General features: G+C 42.4%; 1 protein-coding gene across 4 annotated transcripts in view; it reads left to right on the top strand.

Annotated features, from left to right (window-relative positions):
• Positions 1 to 899: 899 nt before the first annotated feature.
• The window catches only part of AHCYL1 (adenosylhomocysteinase like 1), a 39,534-nt gene continuing 15,164 nt past the window's right edge, over positions 900 to 25,269 (top strand). The window contains exons 1-2 of one of the 4 annotated variants that reach the window (XM_064588698.1): positions 1,137 to 1,273; positions 1,497 to 1,662. Coding sequence is in view for 3 of the 4 variants with exons in the window: in XM_064588696.1 (XP_064444766.1) it covers positions 1,154 to 1,273 (120 nt within the window). In the remaining variant the exon portion in view is untranslated. Of the gene's footprint in view, positions 1,274 to 1,496; positions 1,663 to 25,269 lie in introns of all 4 variants that reach the window. The other 3 variants (XM_064588696.1, XM_045897014.3, XM_045897015.3) reach the window with 3 other exon arrangements.

Below are 25,269 nucleotides of genomic sequence, written 5' to 3'. Positions count from 1 at the left end.
AGGACATGCTACCTCAGCTGACATTAGGTTCCAAATAGGCTTTGCCTTTGCAGCTGGACTAAGCCTTGCAAAACAAAATGTATCACACACACCTTTACCATCCAGGGCCTTAGCATAGAGCACATATTGGGGCCAGTAAAAGAATGCCCTGGGTGCCACCGGGAGTTGGCAGAGTCTATGCTGGGGGTGGGGGTGGGGGAGCAAGAAAACCATTCGGGGCAGGACTTGTCTCTCCCACCCCCAAATCCCTCTCCTTCTCTCCACTCTCTATCCATTAGCCCTATCCCAATGGCCAGATATTAGCTCTGCGGCCTCAAGGTCTTGTAAACAAGCAAGACCCAGCGGAGACGGTGGTGGAGGAGGTCACAAAAGGTTGTGCGGAAGCCAAACTGCTCTGAGTCTGTTCTGCTCACCCCGTAAGTGTGAGCAGAAGGGGAAGAGGCTCCTGGTCCAAAGGGTCTGGGGCAGTGAATGGGTTGTCTGGGTCCCCGACTATTTCCTGGTACTGGCTGTAGAATATGTCGCGTGGGGCTCTGGTCTTTGCTTCCAAACATCCCCCATACGCCCTTCTGAGGCCTTGCGGGGAACCCCACAGCCCAAAGAAACCCTCCCTCTTCCCGCCAAGTTCCGAGGCGTCCTTGCGGAAACCACGCGCCGCTCACAGGGCTGATGCCGCCATCTGGCGGCGGAAAGTGTCCGGCTCACTCTGGGACCCAGAGAGGCAGGAAGAAGAAGGCGTGGCTTTCGAAGCCCGGTCCAGCGTGGTGACGTCATGACAGGGCGCCCTTTCTCCCCGCCTCTTCCCCTTACCCCGCCCCGCTCGGAGCTGCCAGTACTTGACGTGGCGTCACCGCCCTCTACCCTTACTTTGCGTGCGTGTTTGCGTGCGGCGGAGGTGGCGGCGCGGGCCGGTCGGAGCTCGGCGTTGCTGCTCTTGGTGCTCCTGTCGCCGCCGTCGCTGTCCGGCTGGTCTAGACTGCCGAGCGGACGAGACGCTGGCCACAGCACCTTAGCACCGGACGCAGCTCCGCGCGGGCCCGGCGGGAGGGTGGGCGAACGCGTGTCGGAGGGTGCCGCGCGGGCGGGCGGGCGGGCGCCGGTGAGGGAAAGAGGCGGGGGCGGCGGGTCAGCCGCGGGCCGGGCCGGCCGGGGGATGTCGATGCCTGACGCGATGCCGCTGCCCGGGGTCGGGGAGGAGCTGAAGCAGGCCAAGGAGATTGAGGACGCTGAAAAGTACTCCTTCATGGCCACCGTCACCAAGGCGCCCAAGAAGGTGCGGGGGCTCTGGGTGGCGGCGGGGGCCTGGGATGGGGCCTCGCGGAAGGGGCGCGAGCGAGCCCAGGGCCCGGGCTCCAGCTAGTTCGGGACTTAAGGGGCCAGGTTTGAGGTGGTCCGGGCCGACTGAAGTGTGAGGGGTGGCGGGTGAGTGACCCCAGGCCTATCCCGAGCTGGAAAGGCCGCCCCTGACCTCACTTTCCTTTGTCCCTCGGCCCTAGTCCTCCGGGATCTTTCTGAAATCCGAAAGGGCCGGGCCTTTAATTTGCGGCGGAGTTTTCCTGGATGAAGGGCCTTTCGAAGACGGGAGGGGGGGTGGTGAGCCAACTCAGTCGACCCTTGTGACCAGCCCCCGGGGATGGCGCTGTACAGAAAATCTCCCCTCAGGTGAGTGGGTAAATCCGGCAGAGCTGCTTTGGGCAAATCCTTGGGAGCAGTGGCTGGTTTATCCAACAACTGCGTGCTAGCTTGGAGGCCAGAGGAAAAAATACGTGGAGCTAGCTCTTCTATGCAGGTGAAAGCAGCGAGGGCAGTGTGAGATTGAAAAGGAAAGTAAGATTCTCACCTTCTGTGGTCATCCAGTTGCTTCGAGATATGTAAGATGTTAAGGTTTGCAGGTTGGTGACAGACACTGTCATGGATACAGGTTGATCGTAGTCATGTGAGTAGATCACTTAGCATCCCTTGAGAAAGGAGCTTGGGTGGGTTGGAGGGGTGGGTGGTAAGGAAGGATTGCTCATTCTTTACCGCACTTAACTGAGGCAGAACAAGTTTAGTCTATTGTGCTGCAGGTTGAGCTCAGAGGACACCCTTCTAATTCTCTTGTCGTGAAAGATTAAATAGCAGCCTTTGGAGATTTTAGTCTAACTAGCTCTCTGAACGATGGAATTGGGATCCCAAGTGCTTTGTGAGCATTTGCTGCCAACCACATCTTGACTTTCCACATACCTGGCACCCAGTTAACAGTAGACGGGAGAACCTTTGCAGAGAGGTGACCTTTCTGAAACTGATGAGAAGCTGGGTAAATATTTTCCTCCTGTAAAGACAGAGTTTCAAGGCTGTCTCTGCCTGCAGTGTTTGATGGGATGCAGTGCTTGTATAAGCTGAATACATGGTTTGCAGGAATACAGTCCTTGAGGCTTCTACACCTGAATTAGTTATACTGTCATAGTGGGAGGGATGACTTTGTTTTTAAATGAGATTAATCTACCACTCCAGAAATCAAATGCAGGATTGAAAAGACGGGTTGCCATGGTGCGCTGTAGCTCCCTTTTCCCACAAAATTAAGGAACTTACCGATAGAATGCCTTAAAAAGGTAGTAGAAGATCCTTTGATTCTGTGGAGTCTGATTAACCTTATTTTTAGTGCTCTCAGTTCAGTTGACTGCTTTGTTGGGGCAGTAACTGTAATCTGCAGTATTTGGAGACACAGTCACAGTCTTTCTAAGAATGCTTAAGGGTAATACCTACGATGAGTTAGGGGAAAAGCTCTGGTACCCTAATTCCCTGAACTCTTCCTCTCCCCATTAGCCTATCCTCTTTTGTCTAGTTGCTTCAGGGATTAAGCGTCTTTATTCTTACGTGCCTTAATTTTAGTAAGCCCGTATTCTTGCCAAGTGCCACTAATTAGTAGTGCAAAGTTTGTATTGTAGATTGTAAACTCCATAAAGGCAGGGACTCTTATTCACCGGTGTATGTATTGTGCCTAGCTCTATACCTAGCATACAGTAGATATTCAAAACTTAATTTCCCACCTGGCTAACTAGTAATTGAGATGTCTGTAGGACCACCTACCAGGAATAAATATTCCTTTTCCTCTTTTCTTCCCAGGAGGAATATTGTTAATATGTATTATTGTCAAGCCAAATGCTAATGATTTTAAAGAGTCATTCCATTAGCTGAAATGAGGAGTCTCTGCCAGGAATGTGGGAAGACCCTATTATAAGTTTCCGTTTGTTGGTAAATGTCCCTCGTGTTTCTTATTAATCTTGCTCTTTCTGAGGTTTGTTGTTTAGCATTTACACAGCACTTTGTATTAGAGTGATTTATGATGACTAATTACCCTTTCCCTAGTGATGATTAAAGGCATTTATTTAGTTAATGAGTTGACTGAGGACTAGTCAAGGTCACATAGCAAGTTCTAGGTGATCCGTTTTTTCAGAACAACTGAATTGGATATTGTGTCTTAAGTCACTTTTGTACCTCTGCCATGTGTGGATAATGTGAGAAAGCATGAGAAAAGAGAAAAAATGTAGCTTGGTGTGTACTGAATGATGTAAGAAAAAGGCCTCTTCAAAAGGTGCTGGCCTTACCCTATGAGGATTCCAGTGTGGCTCTAGACCAAGTAATCCTTAGATCATTCCAAGGCCCCTCAGGAAGTGAGGTGCCAGTCAATCTATAGATTACTTTAGGGTGACCTTGATGGTCCTTAGATCGGATTCCAGTGTAACTGGTGAAATCTTACTCATTTTGGGGGAAGAGTAGATGTCCATCAATTAAAAGCATAGATTGAGATTCTTCAACTGTAATCCTAACTTAGTTTTGTATGCCTGAGGGTCTACCACAGTACTGTGAAGTTAATAGGACTTGTTGGTTTGATTCAAGGTTTGATCTGGGTGTCAAGAAGTCAACTAAATGGGTACCACCTTAAGCAAGTGAGGTTCCGTGCCTCAGTTTCCTCATCTACCAAAAAGTACTTTTTATTTGGAATAGGTAGAGACAGGTGCATGTTAGGAGCTAAGATTGCATAAGTGGTTTTAAGGAAGTCTATTAGTATACTTACACTCCCTCTTTTTAGTGAGCATTTGAGATGGCTTATAACACAAGACACATACAATATAAATAGAAAGTCAAAACTAGGGGTGCCTGGGTGGCTCAGTCAGTTAAGTGTCTGCCTTCAGCTCAGGTCATAATCCCAGGGTCCTGAGATCGAGTCCCGCATAGGGCTCCCTGCTTACTGGGGAGCCTGCTTCTCCCTCTCCCCTCTGTTCGTGCGTTCGCTAACTCTCTCAAATAAATAAATAAATCTTAAAAAAAAAAGAAAAAGTCAAAACTATAGAAGGAAGGGAAAAAATACTAACCGTAAGGGCTAAGACAGGTGATGAGGCTGATCGTCACATGCAGCTCCACACTTCCTAGAAGTCAGAGGATAAAGGGAATCACATTAGCAGACACGGGAAATAATACATATACCATTTTCTTGGGAAGACAGCTTTGGCTGACACAGATTTCTAAAGGAGATGTTCATGGGACAGTATTAACAAGCTATAGTATGAGTCAACATGGTAAGGCTTGTTCACAACTCTTACTGTTTATTTCAGATTGTATTGCCAGGAAAATTTGGGTGAGAAAAGGGGTCCCTTACTTGTAAGGGTAGTATATATTATGCCACAACTAAAGAGGATCCTTGTTTAATGTTGGCAGTTATCAGTAGACCCAAATAAACCGGCTAGTTACTCCTAATCCCTGGTTATTTATCCCTCTTCCTGCTACTTTGTATTGTGGGAGTGAGAGCTGTCCTTGGGCCTTTGGAAATTGACATTGTATCAAGTTAATTTTTTTTTTCTAAGAGTAAACCCAAGTCTCCACCTTGATGAAACTTCCTAAGACAAGCTTCTCTGGAAGGCCTATCAGAGCATTCGCTATTCTCTGCACTTCTGAACATTTATGGGGGGTAGGGGCTGTCTGTACATCTGAATATTTATTGGGGGGTACTCTCCAGAGTGCTATATTAGGCACTGAACCTAAGATCTATGCAGACAGACTTTTACCACCAGCACAGTAGAGGGAAAGAGAAGACATAAAACAACTGCTTTTGATTGTAGGATATTCTTTATTTGAATAAGGCATATATAGCAGCCTCAGTTTATCAAAAGGGTCGGCTAGGACTTCGGAAGCACACTAAGTAGAGCCCTAGTGAGTACTCCTTAGCTGTTAACCTGTTGGGTGAGATGCAGGATGCTCCTCTTCTCATCAGGGCTGTATTATGGCTAATTCTTGGTACAGTTTTATAGAATTTGCACGGATACTTCTTAGATTCACCGAGAAGAGGTTTGACAGGTGGATATTTCCTATCTTCTCTACATCATCAGTATCTCTTGATCTCTTCAGGGCAGCTACTGTTTTAGTGACAGTCTTCAAACAGAAGTCAGGGGTGCAAGAAGATCTTGTTTGGATTTCTCCACAGATACTGATTATCTCTTTTTCTTATTTGAGTTGTTAATAGTGTCCAAATTACTTTGTTCTAAGTTCCTTTAGACTTTTATCTTGTAACAGAGAGAAATCTGTATATTGTCTAGATCCCTTGCTGACAAGATGACAATTGTGTTATCTTTTATTTTATCAGAGGGTTATCATTTGGATCCAGTGTGTGTTACCCAATGTATTCTTGTAAAGTTATTTATGAAGGATATTTTGATACATAGAATCATGTAGATTTCTAGTTGCCTGTGACTCTTCATAAATTTACTCTGCCACCTCAAGTAGTTATGATCTGTAAACAAGATTCTTACCACAATTGTCTTTCCCACCCTTGTCAACGGTGTCAGCATCTTGCATATGATAAGCAGTTAAAACTTCACAGAGAAGTATTGTCACCTTTTCTCTTACGATTCCATATTTCCCTTTGACTCATTCAGGTAGTTCTCTTGCTCTCCCACTCTTGGCTTGGCTGTTACATAAGATCTCTTTAACTTCCCCTTTTTGGTCCTAAAACTGAGGAGTACAATGTACATCAAGCACTTGATTTTTGGAGTCAGGTTTACCTCCAGTCCCCACCATCCAAAAACCATGTGACTTTGGGCAAGTGACTTAACCTGTGGAGCCTCCATTTTCTTGTCTGTAAAATGAGGAATAATGATAGTACTACAGGATTGTTCAGGGGATTAGCATTTAGTAAATATTCTTAGTGCTTTTGTTCCTTTATAACTGGACTGACCATATTTCTCGTTTGCCTGGTGCAGTTCTGGTTTAGACCTGTTATCCCATCATGCTGTTCAATGACTGCCTCTGTAAACTTTGAAAAGCACCCTGGTTTATATGGAATTTTGAAATAGTGTTAAAGAGCCAAAACAAAGATGTTTCTATTGGAATATCTTTTAAACAGGAAAAAAATTTTCCCTGAGAAAAATGTTATTTTATGTACGGCTTAAACCTATTGAACACTAAAATTTTGGATTTCTTTTTTTTTTTTTTAAGATTTTATTTATTTATTTGATAGAGACACAGCAAGAGAGGGAACACAAGCAGGGGGAGTGGGAGAGGGAGAAGCAGGCTGCCCGCTGAGCAGGGAGCCCGATGTGGGGCTCCATCCCAGGACCCTGGGATCATGACCTGAGACGAAGGCAGCCGCTTAACGACTGAGGCACCCAGTCGCCCCTAAAATTTTGGATTTCTAAGAGGTACGCAGACAACGGGAGAACTTAGAGCTTGTGATAGAACTGGGATGTGCTCTACCTGACCCCTCCTCCCCCACCCCCTGCAGTACACAGTGCCTCTGTAGAAGGTGGGCGCCTTTCAGACAGTGGGCTAGCTGAGTCCAGGAGTTTATTTCCTCAAACTGCAATCATCTGGGAGCCTTTCCAAACTGGAATCCTTGAATTACATGAAACAATTCCAAAGACCCTTTTGAGGTGTGACTTTATCTTTTTATATAATCACCTTCAGATCACATCCCTGTGTACTCCCAACTCCCTCCCTCAGGTACTGTTTCTCTTTGCTCTAAACAGCCTGCTTCTCATTACATTTAACTGATTTTCTCCTGCAGAAGTGTGTGGCCTTTGCCCCAAAGCAATTACAGAGCTAGGGTGGAACACCCATGCTTTTGTTGACACTCAGACTGGTTTCATTTTTTTCCTTTCTCTGTTCAGTCTCTCTAAAGGATTCAGTCCGGTGCCTTAATCTCAGAATGAGTGTAATGATTGGTGCTACTCAGCAATATACAATGGGGCTTAATCATTTACTACCCAAACAGGCCACAAAGTGAAAAAGTATAATGAACCACCGGTAAAAGGTGGTATTTGGAATCCTGTGGCCGAGACGAGGAAAAGACTTTGAAGAAACACAAATAGAGGACTGGCCCAGCATGCTCCTGCTTTCTTGCCACAGAAGTCCCAGTGCCTCAGCTGACATGCCTCTGTACTTAACCGGTAGAGCTTAATGGGCTGAAAATGTTCTCCTTCACCAGCCCAAACCAGTTCACTGCTAAAATGGACACACCGTACTCAGTTGTGTGCTCGAATGAGGCGTGAGCAGGAGAGTCTTGGGACTGCTCACTGTTCCATGCTGTTCATCTTGGACCTGCCTCAGGCTTAGTTCTTTACAATCTGAAGAACTGCCCAGCTAGAACAGGCCCTCTTGTCTATTTTTCTCGAAGAGCGTGTGTGTGTTCAGTGCCATCAGCGGAATCCCACTGAGCATGCTGTGTGCTCCAGGTGCCAAGGGAAACACTAGCGTGCTGATCCGCTGATCCGCAGTGGTGCACAGCTCTGTGAGCTGGATGATGAACTGGTGAGTGACCCAGTGAGGGGTTAAAGGCCCGAGGAGATGAGTGTAACCATGTTTCATTTCCGTCTCCTGAATGAAGCTGTCCATTTCACTGTGTTTGAATAATGTCAGGATTTTGGAAGTTCTGTTTTTAATAGTAAATGTTTCTAGCTCTTATGGTACTTATTAAAGTGAACCTTTGGGGCACAGGTTTCCATGGGCATAATGGGAATTACTTTATTCCTTTCCCCCAGGACTGGCTTGACCTCAAGTCAGAGTTTTTGGGCTATGACTTGTCTTCATTATGATCTTAGGATCCTGAAATCAAAAAAGGGACCTATCAGAAAAGTAAGTAGGACAGTGGTTCTGCTCTGCCCTTTTTGACCACCTCCTTCCTCAGAGGTCTTATGAAAGATTTGTTTGGGCTCTCGGGATGGTTAGCTTTATTTTGGAGATGTAGAGACGATCTCTTCGCCTTGAATTTTTAAAGTGCACACCCTCATCTCTGTTTCTACTTTTAGGAGACAGGTCAGTAAGTAGGTAAGTGTGTGGAAGGTAGAGAACTGGAATAGGTTTCTCTTTTGCCAGTTTGAGGGATGCTCCTGAGATAGTCACTGGATTAGAAACTCTAGAATGATGGTTCTTGATCTTTTGAGTCACAGATCCCTTTAAGAATCTTATGAAAATTATAGTTCTTTGGGAAAATTCAGGAACACAAAAACTTACATATATGTTTCAAAGGACTTGTGGTACTTCCTGAAACTCATTCATGGATCCTGGGTTTAAAAACCCTGTTAAAAGAGGAGGTCTCTAAGCCATGGTATCTCTTTTCTTTACAGATCCAGAAACTGCTGAGACTGTTTTCAGCTTGCAGTTTGTCCTTGAAACAAAGCTGAGGTTGTTGATGTTCTTTGTCATCTCCCTCTTTGGGATATTCCTCAGCTTCCCAAGAGACTCATTATCAGTGCCTTGAGGGTTCAGCTCAGGAACTTAGGCATACTGAAACCAACATTTCAGCAGCTTCTGGGGGTTCTTGGACTATCTCATACCCTCTGCCCTTCATATGAACTGTGGTGCCTCTAAAGCTTCAGAGCTGATTCTCAGGAGTGCTTAAGGAACTCACGTGCTATACTATCAAAACCAAACAAAATAACTTGTTCCTCTGTATAAAAAATAGGACTGTTTTCAGGACTGACTTGATATCTGAATCTTAATTTTCATTTGATTTCTGTAAACCAGGCATATTGAGGGCAAGGACCATATCTCACACTTAATGTATAGTATGCAGTGCTTGGCATGTAAGTACTGTCAGTATTTGTTTATTGAGTAAAATATTGTGAGATGATTATCACTAGGAGAAAGTGAGTTGGACTCACTGGGTTGTTTTGGCTCCCTGTCCCTTTCAGTTGGCAAAACGTTGTTTTTCTAACTCAGATCCCTCTCATTTGGGTGATAATGGAAATACCAAGAACTGCAGGTGAGAAATTGATAAGAATTTCCAACAGCTTAGTAGATCCTTTTATAATGCCAGAAATAGGAGGTAAGGGAGGAGACTGTTGAGATACAAGGCCTCCAGCTTCTTCGCCCAGTAGCTGAGAACCACAGGGCAGTAGGCTAGAAGCTTCGGGATATCCTTACATGTAATGGGAAGGTAATTTGATGTCCCACCAAGTTTTAAACCCTTGTCATTAGGGACACTGCCCTAAGTTGAAAGTGGTGTTCTGGTTTACACATGCTCTTGATTTAAGGAACAGAGGCTTACTCTTAGGGTGTTTGAGATTTGAGGGCCAGTAGTGAGTTGGACAGTTTCATTTTGGAATTTGTGTTGGAAAGTAATAAACAACAGCGCTGCCCGGCAATGCTGGGCAAACTTCTGATTCTTATTCTGCAACCCTAGCTGCCCCTTCTGAACCAACAGCTGAGCTCCATGTTCAAAAGCTTTATATGCCCTTGTCTTTGAAATACACCTTCTTTAGAGTTACAGTCTTCTGGGAACTGGGCCAATGCTTGTCCTAACCAGGAATCAGACTCTAGTTGGCATTGAGGATTTTGTGTGTTTTTGTTTCCCTAAGTATGTGACGTAAGCAGGATTCAGGGGAAAGGGAGATCTTCAGAATTTTGTAGTTTTGCAAGTAGAAATAGGCACTTCGTAAAGATGGCAGATGTGTTCGATTGTTCTGGTAACTAATTCAGTTTCCTGTGGGTGGCCAGGTAGTATCCTACTTCTAAATCAGTACTTGAGTTTTTAGTGCCCAGCTTCAGAACACCAGACTTCTTAGCACGCAAGACATGAAGATTCCCAATGTTCAATTCTTATGGAGAGTAGCCCAGCTGGCTTGTCATGCTGGACTAGATGAATTGTGAATGTTAATTATACTGATCAATACAGTGGCCTTGGTAACAGACTTGTAGCTGCTGTAGAATCTGTTTACTTCAGGTTTATAACAGAAAAGAGACCAAGCTGGTTGGGAACATGATGTTCTAAATGTAATAAGCTGTATTGTAAGTCCAGGGAAAATGCATGCTGGAGGCACTGACCCTATTGCACCCTTCCCCAGAATTTCCCAGAGGAAAGCATTACTCTGGGGGTGGTTTCTGTTCTTATTTGCCAGTTGAAAATGAATTAAGGTTGGCAGAGGCATGGCTTTTGTGAGATGGGGTAAAGGATATTTACAAATCCTAAAGGTTAGATGGAGAGCACCCATGTTGGGAGGCATCTCATTCCTCTACCTAGCGTGTAATTAGGAGTGGAGAGTTGATGAGATTAGTTGCAACCCTTGCATTCAGAAGAAGGAACCCCTCCTATTTGAGGAATAGAGGGTTCAGAATTCTGCACATTCTTTTCTGACTCCACAGGGAGGGGATTAGCTGAACACTGGGCATGGTTGGAATGAGAGCACCTTGCCAATTCTTACTGGTTTTGGACCAAGCCATTGTAAAAATACAGTCTCTCTTCCTGTAACAAGCTCTTTGTCATGTTCTCCTAAACCCTGTAGATCTATTTGATGGATTGCCTGTACCTGACAGATGGAGTTGGTATTAAAGAGGCAGATTTTCTGCTTCCTTTGCCTTATTTGTTTTATCTCTGAACAAGATATGTCTAGCCTGTTTGTTCCCTGTGTGCCTTCAGTTGCTTTATCAAGAGCCTGGTAAACTCAGTGTGCTTGTGTTTGCTTTTTCAGATCCTGCTTAGACTGTCTCCGATGAGTACTTCTCATGGAGTGGAAGGAATGGAAGGAATCAGTCACCTAGAGAGCTTTTCAAAACATTCATTTCAGGGCCCTAACCTAGATCTACTTAATCAGAATGGGAAGGGTTGAGGGATAAGGGGCAAGTAGAGAATAGGATAGTATGTGCTTTTTGAAACAGCTTAAACTTGAAAGATCCCATATTTAGAACCAGTCTTTTAGATTATCTAGCAAGACTGGCCAAAATTGTTATGAAATCTGATACTGGGATGGTAATGTAGCTCCCACCTACCTCGAATGACTTTGGCCATGAGGAAAAATCGTGTGCCCCATGTGAGAGGTCCTGAAAATAGCCTATGGTTACTCTTCTTTTCCAGAGTATTCAGAGTAAGCCGTGGCCAGAAATTATGCAGCTCTATCAGCTCAGGGTTGAGCACCTACTACTATATCTGAGGACCTGTACTGGGCACTTAGGATTCATCAGTGAACAAGACAAAGATCCATATCCTCTGGAGTTTACATTCTTGTGAGGTTATTATTCAGGTCACATAAATCTAGTGTAGTGGTTCTTAACCATTTGGGGCTTGGAGCCCTATCAGAGCTGTGTTCATCTTCCAGAAAAGTAAACACACATTTTTATATAAGTACATATGTGTATATATATGACATATAAGGGGAGTTGGCAGCCTGAAGCCCATCCATGAACCCAGGCTAAAAACCTAGAATGCTTGCCTAGAATTGAGAACCTGGTGATTGGGATCAGGCCAGGCCATGGGTTGGGTGTTTGGGTCTATTATCTGCTAGCCACACTGGTTTATAGTTTTTTCTTCTGTATAGCCAAGGCCATTTGCAAAGAACTTGAGGGTGTCTCTAAAAAAAAGCAAGTGCAAGGAATTACTAGGCCTCCACTACACCAATGGCATCTCTTGAGTCTGTGCTCTCTTTGAATGATTTTGACTCTGTTCCCATTCCCACCTCTTGATTTCTGGTTGGCTGAGCTTCTTGGACTCAGTAGATTAAAAATCAGGTCAGAAGATGAGAATTTCCTTAACACGATAATTTATACTATCAATTCCTGGACTAAGAGTGGTAGTAAAATTATAAAGATCATGAGAGGACATTTTAGCGGAATTCTGGCTTCAGAACACAACCTCACAGAAGGAGCTGATTGATGAGGGGCTGAGGAAATAGCCAAGGAGTAAAGACTGGAGAGAGATGAGAGGAAATAAAGGAGGGCAGAACTCAGGCAGTTGAGCCGGCAAGCCAGGTAGCCTTAAGCCAAAAGGAGTGGATTTGAGACCCAGACCAAAAAAAAAAAAAGATTCCTTTTTAGTCCTGAAGGGTCTGTCACTATTCCTTTATTATCAAACAGAACTCAGGATAAAAAGGGGAGGGCAGATGAGGTCTTGCTCTATGTATACCAGTATCAGTATGTCTCTATCCTTGGAAAAGTTGGTGTTTGAGTTGAATGAGTGGCTGAACCCTGCCTCGGGGTTAGTACCATGTATAACATATACTGCAGAAGTATGAATGAAATTTCATTTGGGACACTGGGAGAAAGAATTATTTAGAATGATGTGGCCAGATTTAGAGGTTTGGAGTGCAGGGAGCACACAGAGTCTTGTGCCAGTTCTACCTTTACCTCCCTGGAATCTGATCTTTAGTGTAACTGCAGATCAAGACCTCTTGAAGGGTGGTCTTTCCAGGGAATTCTTGTTTCTCTGCCTGAGATCTAATGGGAACTTTCCAGACCCACACTGAGGGATTGCTGAAAAAGTGCCGTATTCAAGACCTTCTAGGCCAAACTGCTATACCCTCAGAGCCTATTAAAGAACAGAGCCCACAGTTCTCCCCACAGGAGTCTGGAGGCTCTAGATGATTCCAGTTGTAACTGCTCTAGTTTGTCCAGCATACAGAAAAGCTGTTCTATGAAACTTTCCAACCTGTTAGTATATGGACATCTCATTGTTTGCTCAATGATGCATTAAAACCAAAGCTCCCTAATCTAGGGGAATAGAATCACACCACTAATTTATTTTCTATTTTTAAAGAAGCCCTTTGAATGATCAAAGGAATTTCAGACCTCACTTCCTGGGACTGTTTAAGGTTCTATTCAGTGTGTAAGCTATGTAGTTAAAACCTGCTACTCGGCTTTTGGAAAGAGTCTCCTAAAAACCATATAGCCAGAATGTTTTTTTCATTCATTAAATGAGTAGTTTAAATAAATATCTACTGTGGATATGAAATCAAAATTCAATAATCATATTGCTTAAATCCAGAATACCTCAATAAAATTAATAACGTTATAAGAACTTTTTTTTAGTCGTAGTAAAGTCAGAGAATTTGTTTTGTATTTGAAAAATCTGACTTTGCAAGATCTTTCAGACGTGTTATAAGATGCAGGGTGACTTGGAGTAGATACTGTTTGAGTACCACACCACAGATGAGAAAGGGACCTGGTGGAGTTCTCAGTTTAAGGGCATGAACTCTGATTGTGCTGTGTGTGAGAGAAAAGTGCCCAGATTCCCATTGTGCACAACATAAATAAGTTGCCTTAAAAAGCGCATTTAAAATATCTTGTCTGTTGCATATTTTAAAGTATGGTCATTTCTTATGAAAATAGCAGGTTTCCCAGATGATGGGGGAAAAAAAATCATTGGTTGGTTTTAACCATACCTAATTTGAACCTCCTTGTGTAAGTAATCACAGGTGGAATTTCTACATTGCTCTTGATGCCTACAAGACATTCTCAGGTCATTTCTCTCATCCTAATGGTCAGGATTAGGTTGTCCATGCATTCTCCTCCTCCCCATCCCACCCCCAGAAGACAGTGGACGTATATGCTAGAACAGAGCTTTTTGCTTCCACGATGTTTGGACTCTTACTCTCTTCTCAGCCTTTCCACCCTGAGGAACCATACCCCTCAAGGCAATTCATTGGCAACTTTAATATATTACATTTCTTTGCATCATTGCACTTCTCCCAAAATCAGTGTAGATTTTGGAACAGAAAGAATTCTTTTCCTTCTCTAGAGTTCACAGGTGTTCATCTGGAAGCTCAGAAAGTTTCAGTGCAATAGTAGACTACTCTGTAGCTGACCTCTTGAAAATAAGGGGGAAAGCTGCTGTTTTCCCCAGCCTATTCCAAAAGAAGGATAATAGTACAGGGCCGGTAGGGATTTTTTTTCTCCCTTGCTTTTTTCCTTTTTTTTTTTTTTTAATCTCAGTATTGTTAGCAAATTTGCCTTCAGCAAGTCACTTAATCCCCACCCCTGTTCTGTTTTTTTCATCTGTGAAGAGTAAATCCTGTACTCAAAAGATTCTAAAATTTTTTGAAAATACAAATCCTCTATAAGGAAATCATATCTGCAGGCCACTGATGTTGAAGCAGAGTGCTTAAACTAGAATGTCACAGAAATCTAGGCATTCAGGGGATGCCTGGGTGGATCCGTCGGTTAAGCGTCTGCCTTTGGCTCAGGTCATGATCTCAGGGTGCTGGGAGTAGATTTGGGCTCCTTGCTCAGCAGGGATCCTGCTTCTCCCTCTACCTGCTGCTCCCCCTGCTTGTGCGTCTTCGCTCTCTCTCTCGACAAATAAAATAAAAATCTTAAAAAAAAAAAAAAATCTAGGCTTTCAGGACCTTTGTTTTTACGATACTGGTAAGTGTGGATTTTGAATTTATAATCAACTTTAAGTAAAATCCTGATGTAATGGTCGAAGGTGGTTTTACTTGTTCTTTGTATGCCAAAATTTAAACAAAAATGATTTGAAAAATATTGAGATCAGTGATGTTCTGACATTGTTATTTATTGATAAAATTTGCTGAGTAACTCTTCTATACCAAACTTGATTTCGACTTTTAGTTTGCAATATAGCCTAAAGCGAGAGATCTTTATCCTTGTGCGTCTGTCCACTTTACTCATTAGAAAATGTTTAGGAAGTCATGGGTCAGGAAAACTCCACTTTGGTATTTTGGTCTGGGAAATATAGAGTGAGGGGATTGTACTGTATTCATTCTGGAGCAACAGGTAGTTTGTTTTTTGGGGTTTTTGTGTTTGGTATTTTGTTTTTGATTTTTTTGTTTTGGTTTTTTTTGAGAGAGCATGAGTGAGCGCATGGGGCTGGGGGTGGGGGGATGGGAGGGGGAGAGGAAGCAAATCTTAAGCAGGCTCCACACTCAGTGCAGAGCCAATGCAGGGCTTGCCCTCAAGACCCTGAAATCATGAGAGCTAAAATCAAGAGTCGGATGCTTAACCAACTGAGCTGCCCAGGTAGTTCTTATTTTTAAATAGCCCCAAAGACATTACAGCCAACAATTCCTTTCAGTTTCTTTCTTACAGGCGATCTAAGGTCATGATTTCATACTGAGACTTTTATCTAAAATTGAACATATACACCTTGAGTTTAGAAAGCCAGGAAGAGATGGCAAATATTACCTCTCTAAAATGAAAAATGTAGTTATGTTTTTGATGTGACCGATTGTCAGATTCTTGTCCTTGTGTTATATCTCTAGTCTCCTTCTAGAAGTTTAATATTTTGTGTTTTGTTAAGAGCTGTGGAAACTAAAGCCACCTGCAGCTGATCTTTAAAGTGATTTTACCTTGTTTTTTTGAAATTGAAACTATTCTACCTCTCTACAGAGTGGATTCCGAAAGATCCCGTTGACCCATACTACATAGTTACTGTTTAGTATTAGGTCTTTAAAGTCAGATTTTTTTATTTAATGTTTTGATGGCTTTTTCCTCCCCTGAGCCAGTACTTTATGGGAAGTGGTGGATGGTAACTAAAAAACTGATGTGGTTTCTGTCTTATTAACCTTTGTTGGGCGTTAGCCTGGGGTTTAGAAAGCACACCTACGTAAACTGAGCTGCCACTTTTTTGGAGCTACTTGTAGTTCTTCTGCCATAAACTATTTGGCAAGGATTTGCATGTCTTGCACCTCTCAATGGATATAGCCTTCCCAAAAGCTGCTCTGACTTACAGGTGGGATTCATTCACTCAAGCAAATGTGTGTAGAGGGTTTGAATTTGTAAGATGTAATTGGCTTTCAATTTCATTTAAGCTAAACTTCTAGATCAAGGAAGGAAGAATTGTTTTTGTACATCTCCAATCTTGTTCCTTCTTGGCAGGCTAAGATATTATACAGATGGCATTTACTCAGTCTGTGTGGCCACCTTCCAAAATATCAGAAACTCCGTCTTCCTTCTAGACCTGTCCATTGATCGATTGCTTGCTTTCACTGTTAACTTTTCTTCTCATAAAAATTCGTTTGACGAATACATATTTACCTATTTATAAGCATTTGACAAATTTTCATCTTAACGAACATCCCAGCATACCTTGCAGTGGGATTTGCCTGTTTAATTTCTTGTGAGCTTTATTTAAAGTCAAGATTGGCTTTAGGCTATTGACTTTTTATTACAAACATATAAGGTGAACAGTAGTAACCTGGCTCAGTCCTTCCTAGCATTTAAGAATTACTGATTCTTATACAAAGTGATTCCTAAGTAAAAAAAAAAAAAAGTGCAGAATATTTTAGCATTCTATTTTTTGAGTAAGAAAAGAAAAGAAGTATAAATATATACTTGCTTTTTTTCTACCTCCAGAAATGAACATAAACCAGAAACCAATGAAAATGGTGATGGGGGGGGGTGGTTAGAAATGGCAGTGAGACTTCTCTGAATATACCTTTAAAACTTTTTGAGACATGTGTTTCATATGTAAAAAAAAGAGTAAAAAGGAAACCTTAAAATTGCTGTAATAGACACAAATGAATCTAACTACATATCAAATTGATTATATAATCACCCAGAAAACCATACTTGAACTATACATCATTTGTGAGATATTTCCTAAAGACAAAAAGGACTTCAGTGAAATATTAGCACTTCACTATGTAGAATATTGTTAGTAATATTACCCTTACAATTTTGAAATTGTTTTAGATGTATTATAGAATAAAACAAGTAAGTGTATCATTGGTAATAGAGACCAAGATTGTCAACATATAAGGGGAAAGAAATACAAATAGGAAAATTAAAAGTTTTTAAAAAGGTAATGTTAAATTTGAAATGGATATATCAGTACAAACTCATGAATAAAAAGATTTCTCTGCCCCCTGAAAGAACTTATTAGCACTGACACCTCTAATAACAATTAGCCCACTTTATACTCAGATATTATTTTCTAAATAACATTCCCCACTGAAAGATATCAGTGCTCTTTGGAGAAATGGCTGATTCCAGGTCTGAAGCAGAGAAAGAACAAGGTGAGCCTGGTGTATCTTCTTATGCCAGAAAGGAAGGAAGCACTTAAACAGAAGAGTCAGCTTGAAGGAGACTCCCACTGGCTCAGTTTGGGACAATTGGAGCATTCAGTGTACTCATTGTATAATTTAGTGTAACAGATTGAATAAATAAAAATATGAATGACAAGTAAAGAAACAAGTGAAAGAGGGAGAAGAAAAGCCTTTCTTTACAAAATAATGCCAGCTAATACATGTGGAAAGAATGATAGGGAAAAAACCATGATTCTGAAACAGTCCCACCAATATAATTGGTTCAGGCAAGGATTATGAACAGATGGTAAAGTCACTAGGGAACAGGATATTCACAGGCTGAAAAATATCACCCCACAGTTTAACCTTTACTTGTAAAGGAGAAAATACACCTTTCAGAGACTGATGGTCTCACTTTAACTAGGGTTCAGCTTGGTGTCACTAATCATGGAACAACCTGACGTTATGTGCTGCCTGATATGATGCAAAGTAAAGTATACAACATTATCTATGAAATATTCTTTTTAAATTTTTATTTACTTTTTTAAGGATTATTTGACAGAGAGAGAGAGAGCACAAGTAAGCAGAGTGGCAGGCAGAGGGAGAGGGAGAAGCAAATTCCCCACTGAGCAGGGAGCCTGATGTGGGGCTTGATCCCAGACCCTGGGATCATGACCTGAGCTGAAGGCAGCTGCTTAACTGACTGAGCCACCTAGGTGCCCCTATCTATGAAATATTCTTGCCAAAATTTTAATCTCTTTCAAATCAGACCTCAAAACTGAACTTCCAGTTTACAGGAAAGAACTAATCTAAAAAATTCAGAATATAGGAGATTCCATAAGGCAACTGGCCTGGACTCTTCCAGGAAAAAATATCACAGGGGAAAAAAAATAAAAGCAAGAGAACTGTTCTAGATTACCAGACTAGCTAAAGGAACCTAACAACCAAATGCATTTAGTGAACCTTGATTCCATCCTGGGTTGGAAGAGTTGGGGAGGCATTTGGGTCTATAACTATGAAAGATTCTTTTTTTTTTTTTTTAAAGATTTTATTTATTTATTAGAGAGAATGAGATAGAGAGAGCATGAGAGGGAGGAGGGTCAGAGGGAGAAGCAGACTCCCCGCCGAGCAGGGAGCCCGATGCGGGACTCGATCCCGGGACTCCAGGATCATGACCTGAGCCGAAGGCAGTCGCTTAACCAACTGAGCCACCCAGGCGCCCCGAAAGATTCTTTTTTTAAATTGCTCAAGTATGATTAACACAGTGTTATATTAGTTTTAGGTGTACAATATAATGATACGGCAATTCTGTACATTACTCAGTGCTCATCAAGATAAGTCTTAATCTCCTTTATTTCAACCCCACTGCCCCCAACCATTTCTCTGTCAACCACCAATTTGTTCTCTGTACTTAAAGAGTTTTTTGTTTGTCTCTTTTTTTTGTTTGCTTTTTTAAATTCCACATACGAGTGAAATTTATATGGTATTTGTCTTTCTCTGATTGACTTATTTCCCTTAGCATAATACCCCTGGTTGCTGCAGATGGCAAGATTTCATACTTTGTTATGGCCACATAATATTCCATTGTGCACATACCACATCTTCATGAAAGGTATTCCTGAGATAATTGGAGAAGTTTGAATACAGCCTGGATGAGATAGGGTTATTAATATTCATAAAAATATGAGAATGTTATTGTGGTTCTGTAAGAGAATATCCTTATTCTTAGGAGATTCATTCTTAAGAATTTATTGGTGAGTTTTCATGTTTGCAATTTTTTTTTGGCAGGATCACTTGAAAGTTTGCATATGTACATGTGTGTATATATACAGAGGAAGAAACCTAATGTGGAAAATGGGAGGATTCAGTGTAGATGGAGGGTATACAGGTGTTCATTCTACTATTTTAAAGTGTTTACATGTAGAAAATGATAATAAAGTTGGGAAAATGGGACAGTGGGGGTGGAGAGTGAGTTGGAAGGGAACTTTGGTGTATCACTGAAGTCATGGGTATGTTCCAGGAATCTAGATTTCTTTAGTCACCTGTACAAAAATAAATAAATATAAATATATATTTATATGTATAAGTATATAAATATATATATATATATAAATAACCTAGAGTGATGATAATTGAATGTCAGGGGAAAAGGAAGAATGACCAGCATATTTTCATATAATACTGGTAGCAGATTGAGGATGAGGAAAGTATGGACAGGCCAGGCAGTTGGACAGGCAGATAGCTAAATAGACATTGAAATATAGTGGAGAATGTGTTGTAAATTACGGTTTTCAAAAGATTAGGAAGCCCCTCCCTGTCCTACTTGTTGCCACTTTTTAACCTCTTAATTTTACCTCTGGTTGGCAGTTGGAGGCCCAGATCATTCACTTTCATTAGACCATTTTAGGAGCTAACAGAAAGCCACTGAGGTACGTTGTCTCATATGAAGGGTGGAGGATGGGGGAGTGGCTGATAAGGGTAAAACCACTCCTTGGCAGAGGTTTTCAAGCTTTATGTTACTTCCTCGCCAGTTAAGTGACTTGGCAGTGAGCCCTGGTGTTGCCTCACCCCTTCCTCCCACCGACATTGATGAAAGATCAAGTTAAGTCCCATTTTTGAAAGGAGTGTTTCTTCTGGAAGTGGATTCTAGCAGTATGTGTGTGCACGCACACGCTCATATTATGTCCTGTTACCCTTGCAACGGAGATGGGTGGAGTGGAAGGAGATGTGTGCTGTGATTAGTCAGCTTGCTGTCTCCCTGCCCACCCCCCTCCCCGCCGAAGCTCAAGCCCCATCTGGGGAAACTGAGAACTTAAGAAACTTGAGACAGGGAAGGAGGACAGGGAGCAGCCAAAACCTGCTGAGTCTCAGAAGACTGGTTTCTGCACTAGGGAATGGAAGAAGTGACTGAAGGAGGCCGTGGATTTGACTCTGTGGCCTGAGATTGATTCCCTTGAGATAAATTATTTTCTGGTGGTGTACTTGAGAGCAACGTGTTGGGAAGAGGATACCCTTCTTTGGGAAATTTCTTTTACCTAATTGAAGGTCTGAAAGATGTGCAGACTTACATAGTTCTTGTACCAAAAAATTGGTGTTTATTGATAACTATTTCTTTGGATTCATCTGAAATGGAATCAGACTGATCACTGGTATCAAGGAAAGGTCAGGCACCTATTTAGTTTAGGCTGACAGCCATACCCTCTTCCTTCCCTCTGAAAAGAGAGCAGATGAGAGTAGATTCTGTAGAAGAAGAAGGAATCTATTAGCCAGAAGATGTGTGAAAGATGGATTAGAAAAGATGTAGGAATCCTGGAAGGTGTTATGACACGTTGCTTAGTAATTGACCTTGTTAAAATTTTTAGCTTCTGATAGTCTTTTTGCTCAGTTGCTAAGTATTAGCTAAGAAATATGCTGACCATCATTTCAAAACAGAGAATTCTGCACACAGTATGCTAGAGGAGACAGGGTGACAGATTATATAAATTTGGGAATGCCTCAGGAAATCAGCAGTGTACCAGAAGGAGAGATACTGGCCTCTCACATACTCCTCAGCAGTTAAGACAGACCAGTCCCTCTATGCACTTCTAAGCTATGCTTGCTTAATGGTTAGTTTTCCTAATAATTGCTATTTACCTTTGAGTCTAGTCCTTCGCCCTTAGGAGGAAACCTTTCTGAGGAAATTAAAAGCTGCTAGATAGGCATGTGAAATCACAGGTTTTGTGAGATGTCTAGCCTAACCTCTGATTTTTGGAGGCCTAAGCTGAACAATATCCAGATAAGCCTGTTAAGACTGCAATATCTATGGGGTGCCTGGGTGGCTTAGTCAGTTAAGCGTCTACCTTCGGCTCGGGTCATGATCCCGGGGTCCTGGGATCGAGTCCCATGTCGGGCTCTCTGCTTTGCGGGGAGCCTGCTTCTCCCTCTCCCCCTGCTCTTTCTCTCTCTCTCTCTCTCTCTGTCAAATAAATAAAATCTTAAAAAAAAAAAAAAGACTGCAATATCTAGGATCTTCCTTAAGAAGCAGTAAAAATTCGGGCGCCTGGGTGGCTCAGTTGGTTAAGCGACTGCCTTCGGCTCAGGTCATGGTCCCGGAGTCCCGGGATCGAGTCCCACATCGGGCTCCCGGCTCAGCAGGGAGCCTGCTTCTCCCTCTGACCCTCTCCCCTCTCATGCTGTCTCTCATTCTCTCTCTCTCAAATAAATAAATAAAATCTTTAAAAAAAAAAAGCAGTAAAAATTCTGTAACAGCCATTTGTGTTATTGTTACCCTCTTGGTCAAACCAAATCTACAGATTGTAAGGGCCCATATTTGCTTTCATAGACCTTTCCTGGGATAACGCTGGTTGCTTAGTTGGTGCCTCCCAAATGTGTCAACCAAAAGAATATAATCCATGAATATTATCCTGATCACCATCCTTTGGCTATAGTGTCATAGTGCAATTCTGATGGCTTTCAGTTCTCTGGGATTCAGCAGCTAGACAGCAAAATTGGGTGGGACCTGGGAAGGAAGTGTGGCTAAGCTATTATTTAACATCTGGGGAGATAGAACATGTGTTTGTGGAAGTAAATTTCAGCTTCTAATGGTAAAAAATATCAGTTGGGATAAATTGAGCCAGTAGTATACAACAGTTTTTCTTCCCTGGAGGGTTATAACTGTTTTGGGTTGCCTGTGATCCCTTTTTTTTGATAAATTATATACAGCAATTCTTTCAGATCACTTTGTCACCAGACTTAACCACGAGGTGGTGGGTGCACTGTATCCCAAATTGTTTCTTTGGAAAGCTTCTTTTCATCATTTTCAGTGTCAAATGGAAGAAAGTTTATACCCACTGAGCCCTTTGAAGAGGTGCTTTAAAATAGCACATTGAGGGGCGCCTGGGTGGCTCAGTCGTTAAGCGTCTGCCTTAGGCTCAGGTCATGATTCCAGGGTGCTGGGATCTAGTCCCACATCGGGCTCCCTCCTCAGGGGGAAGCCTGCTTCTCCCTCTCCCACTCCCGCTGCTTGTGTTCCTGCTCTCGCTATCTCTGTCTCTGTCAAATAAATAAATAAAATCTAAAAAAAAAAAAAAGAAAAGAAAATAGCACATTGAATTGGCCTGGTATTTAATTGAGTTTTTAAGGCACAGCAAATAGACTTCTGTATTTGGATGTGCTATTTGGAGAATGGGTCAATCTGACCTTCTAACCTTTCTCAGATGTAATATTAGTTCAAGAGTGAAACACTGGCATGCTTGTTGTGGGTAAGGCTGTTTATGGAGTGGCGAGTATTCAAAGTCATTCTTTAACATAGGACTTTTTGATTTTCAGATACTTTTTTTTTTTAAGATTTTATTTATTTATTTGACAGAGACAAAGTGAGAGAGGGAACACAAGCAGGAGGAGCGGCAGGCAGAGGGAGAAGCAGGCTTCCCGCCAAGCAGGGAGCCCGATGCGGGGCTCGATCCTAGGACCCTGGGATCATGACCTGAGCCGAATGCAGACGCTTAATGACTGAGCCACCCAGGCGCCCCTGATTTTCAGATACTTTTTGAAGTTCCAACTACCTTATCTCTTTTTCCTTCCCCCTCTTTCCCATTCTGCATCATATTTAGAACTAGCCTTCCTTACAGATACAGCTTTGAAGAAACACTGAAGTACACCAGTTGAGACTTAATTATGATTGGAAGAAATGATGACAATAGGAAGTAATGTAAACAGAACAGTTTTGCAGCCATCCTTGGATTTCATTTTTACCTAAATGATCATATTGTGTCAATGTGGTGAATCCATCCCAATTTAGAGGGCTGTTACTGAGATCTGGTTTCACTAGAGGGAAAACCTGTGATACTCAAAAACTGCTTTTGACAACAGTGTCTTGGTTTACAATGTGAAGGTGAATAGCATTCCAGGAGGTACTTCCAAAGGAGGACAGAGCTACAGGCTGTAAGGCGGCCGTGGAGCGAGCAGGCCTGGTGGAAACTGGCAGAGCAGCAGTTGTGATCTAGGTTCTCTTTAGCATGCAGTTTGGTGGTGGGAGGGGAGACAGGTTATCATGCATCTTCGTATAGCCGGACCACCTTATTTGTAAGAAGTGAAAATATTAAAGAGCTCTGAGAATAGACAGCCACCCATCCGTGTCACGGCTTGAGTTAACAGTCTGCCCACTTCAAATATGGACCATACTCATTATTTGAGACGTGGGGCACTGCACTATCAGTAAGCTGCTTGCAACACAGTCTAATATTTTTAGATGGGAAAGATTTTGCTAAGCTTTAGGCTACTGTTGAGCTGCATTAATACAAGGTAGGATTATGACTATTAAATTAGTTCTTAGGTTGCTGAAGAAACACGTTTCTATCTTGCCACAGCCACCTCTCTTTTTATTTAAGAAACGGCGAATGTTACTGCATTTCCCTCCCCCACCCCCGCCACCACCAGGTAGGTGGTGTCTGGGAATATGCCCGGAGCCTTTTGAAAAAAGATGAACAGGGGAGGAAATCGTAACAGCTAAGAGAGAAGACTAGCTTCCGACTAGACTGCCCATGCCAGGAACAAGGAGGCTGATGGAGGAAGGGCTGCCTCTGGAGAGTGTTAAAAGGCATGCCGGTCTCTTGGCTGTATTTTTTCTGCCACCAAAAGAACTGCATATTGGGTTGAAAGTCATTACGTTGGTCCTGGATTAATCTCTTCACTAAAACTAGCTTTGCTGACTGCAGAAGTCATGTGAACATGCGATGGGAAATCCTATCTAGAAGGGCAGACGCTGACCTGTGGCCACTTCAACGAGTGGGTTTTTTGTTTGTTTTGTTTTTAGATTTATCTATCTGAGAGTGAGAAAGAGAGAGCACATGGGGGGAGGGGCAGAGGCAGAGGGAGAGAAATTTAAGCAGACTCCATGCTGAGCACAGAGCCAGGGCTCGATCTCATGACCCCGAGATCCCGACCCGAACTGAAACCAAGGGTGGGTCGCTTAACCAAACGTGCCACCCAGGTGCCCCTCAAGAGTGGGGTTGGTTGGTTTGTTGGTTGGTTTTTCTGAAAGGCACTGTGCTTTTAGCATTTTAAACTACTTAAGTTTTAGTACCTAAACTAAACAAGCTGCTTAGGATGTATAAAGGTATTTGTTAATCAGGTTCTGGTGCCATGTATGTTGTTTAGGCTGAGTCCCTTTTACTTTCTTCTTCTGTGTTGCACATTTAAGCCTGATTCTCACATGCTAGCTGATGCTACCCTAGCTGGAGGGCACGTGTGTCAGAGGAGGGGGATGTTTTGCAGCTGTAACAGATGGGCAGTTTACTGTTCTGGCTTCAAAGTGGGTATAACCACGTTGCTAGCATTTTTTTTTTTTTTAAGATTTTATTTATTTATTTGACAGATAGCGAGAGCAGGAACACAAGCAGCGGGAGTGGGAGAGGGAGAAGCAGGCTTCCCGCCGAGCAGGAAGCCTGATGCAGGGCTCGATCCCAGGACTCTGGGATCATGACCTGAGCTGAAGGCAGACACTTAATGACTGAGCCACCCAGGCACCGCCCCCCCCCCCCCACATTGCTAGCATTATGGGGAGAAGACTTTTAATCTGTAATAGCTTTTATATTTCCAGAGATCCCTGCTGAAGACTTAGCTTAATGGAGTCTCCATGGGAACCTTTTCAGATTTAGTCAGATTGTGAGGAGAATCTCAATTCATAGTCTCAAACTGTTTTGTTTTTCAGGAGGCTGAAGCTTATTTTATATCTTAAAGGGTTTATCAGAGCTTAAATAAAAAGTTCAGGAGGAAGGTTTAAACCATTTAATAGAAAAAAATGTTTTCATACACCTTAGAAGCATCCATTAATTTGACTGTAAATTGTATTGTAAGGTATTTGCCATTTGTTAAAGCCAATTTTCCAAGTATCCTTCAAACAATTACTTAGTTTTGGTGTATTTCATTTAAAGAAGTTTTTAATACAGAATTTACCAAGTCATTTATTTTCTCCTTCAAATTAGTCCTATAATTAGTTGGATTTTACTGTGGAGTGCACAGATTTTTTTTTTTTTTTAATTTTGCTTTCTTTACTGTATGCAAGTAT

Source organism: Mirounga angustirostris, unplaced genomic scaffold (genome assembly GCF_029215605.1).
Source record: "Mirounga angustirostris isolate CCGP_5_RB_7025 unplaced genomic scaffold, mMirAng1.0.hap1 SCAF_4, whole genome shotgun sequence".
In the NCBI taxonomy this organism is placed as follows: Eukaryota; Metazoa; Chordata; class Mammalia; order Carnivora; family Phocidae; genus Mirounga; species Mirounga angustirostris.
The sequence above is the reverse complement of the archived record's forward strand: the minus strand, read 5'-3'. Positions and strand labels throughout refer to the sequence as shown.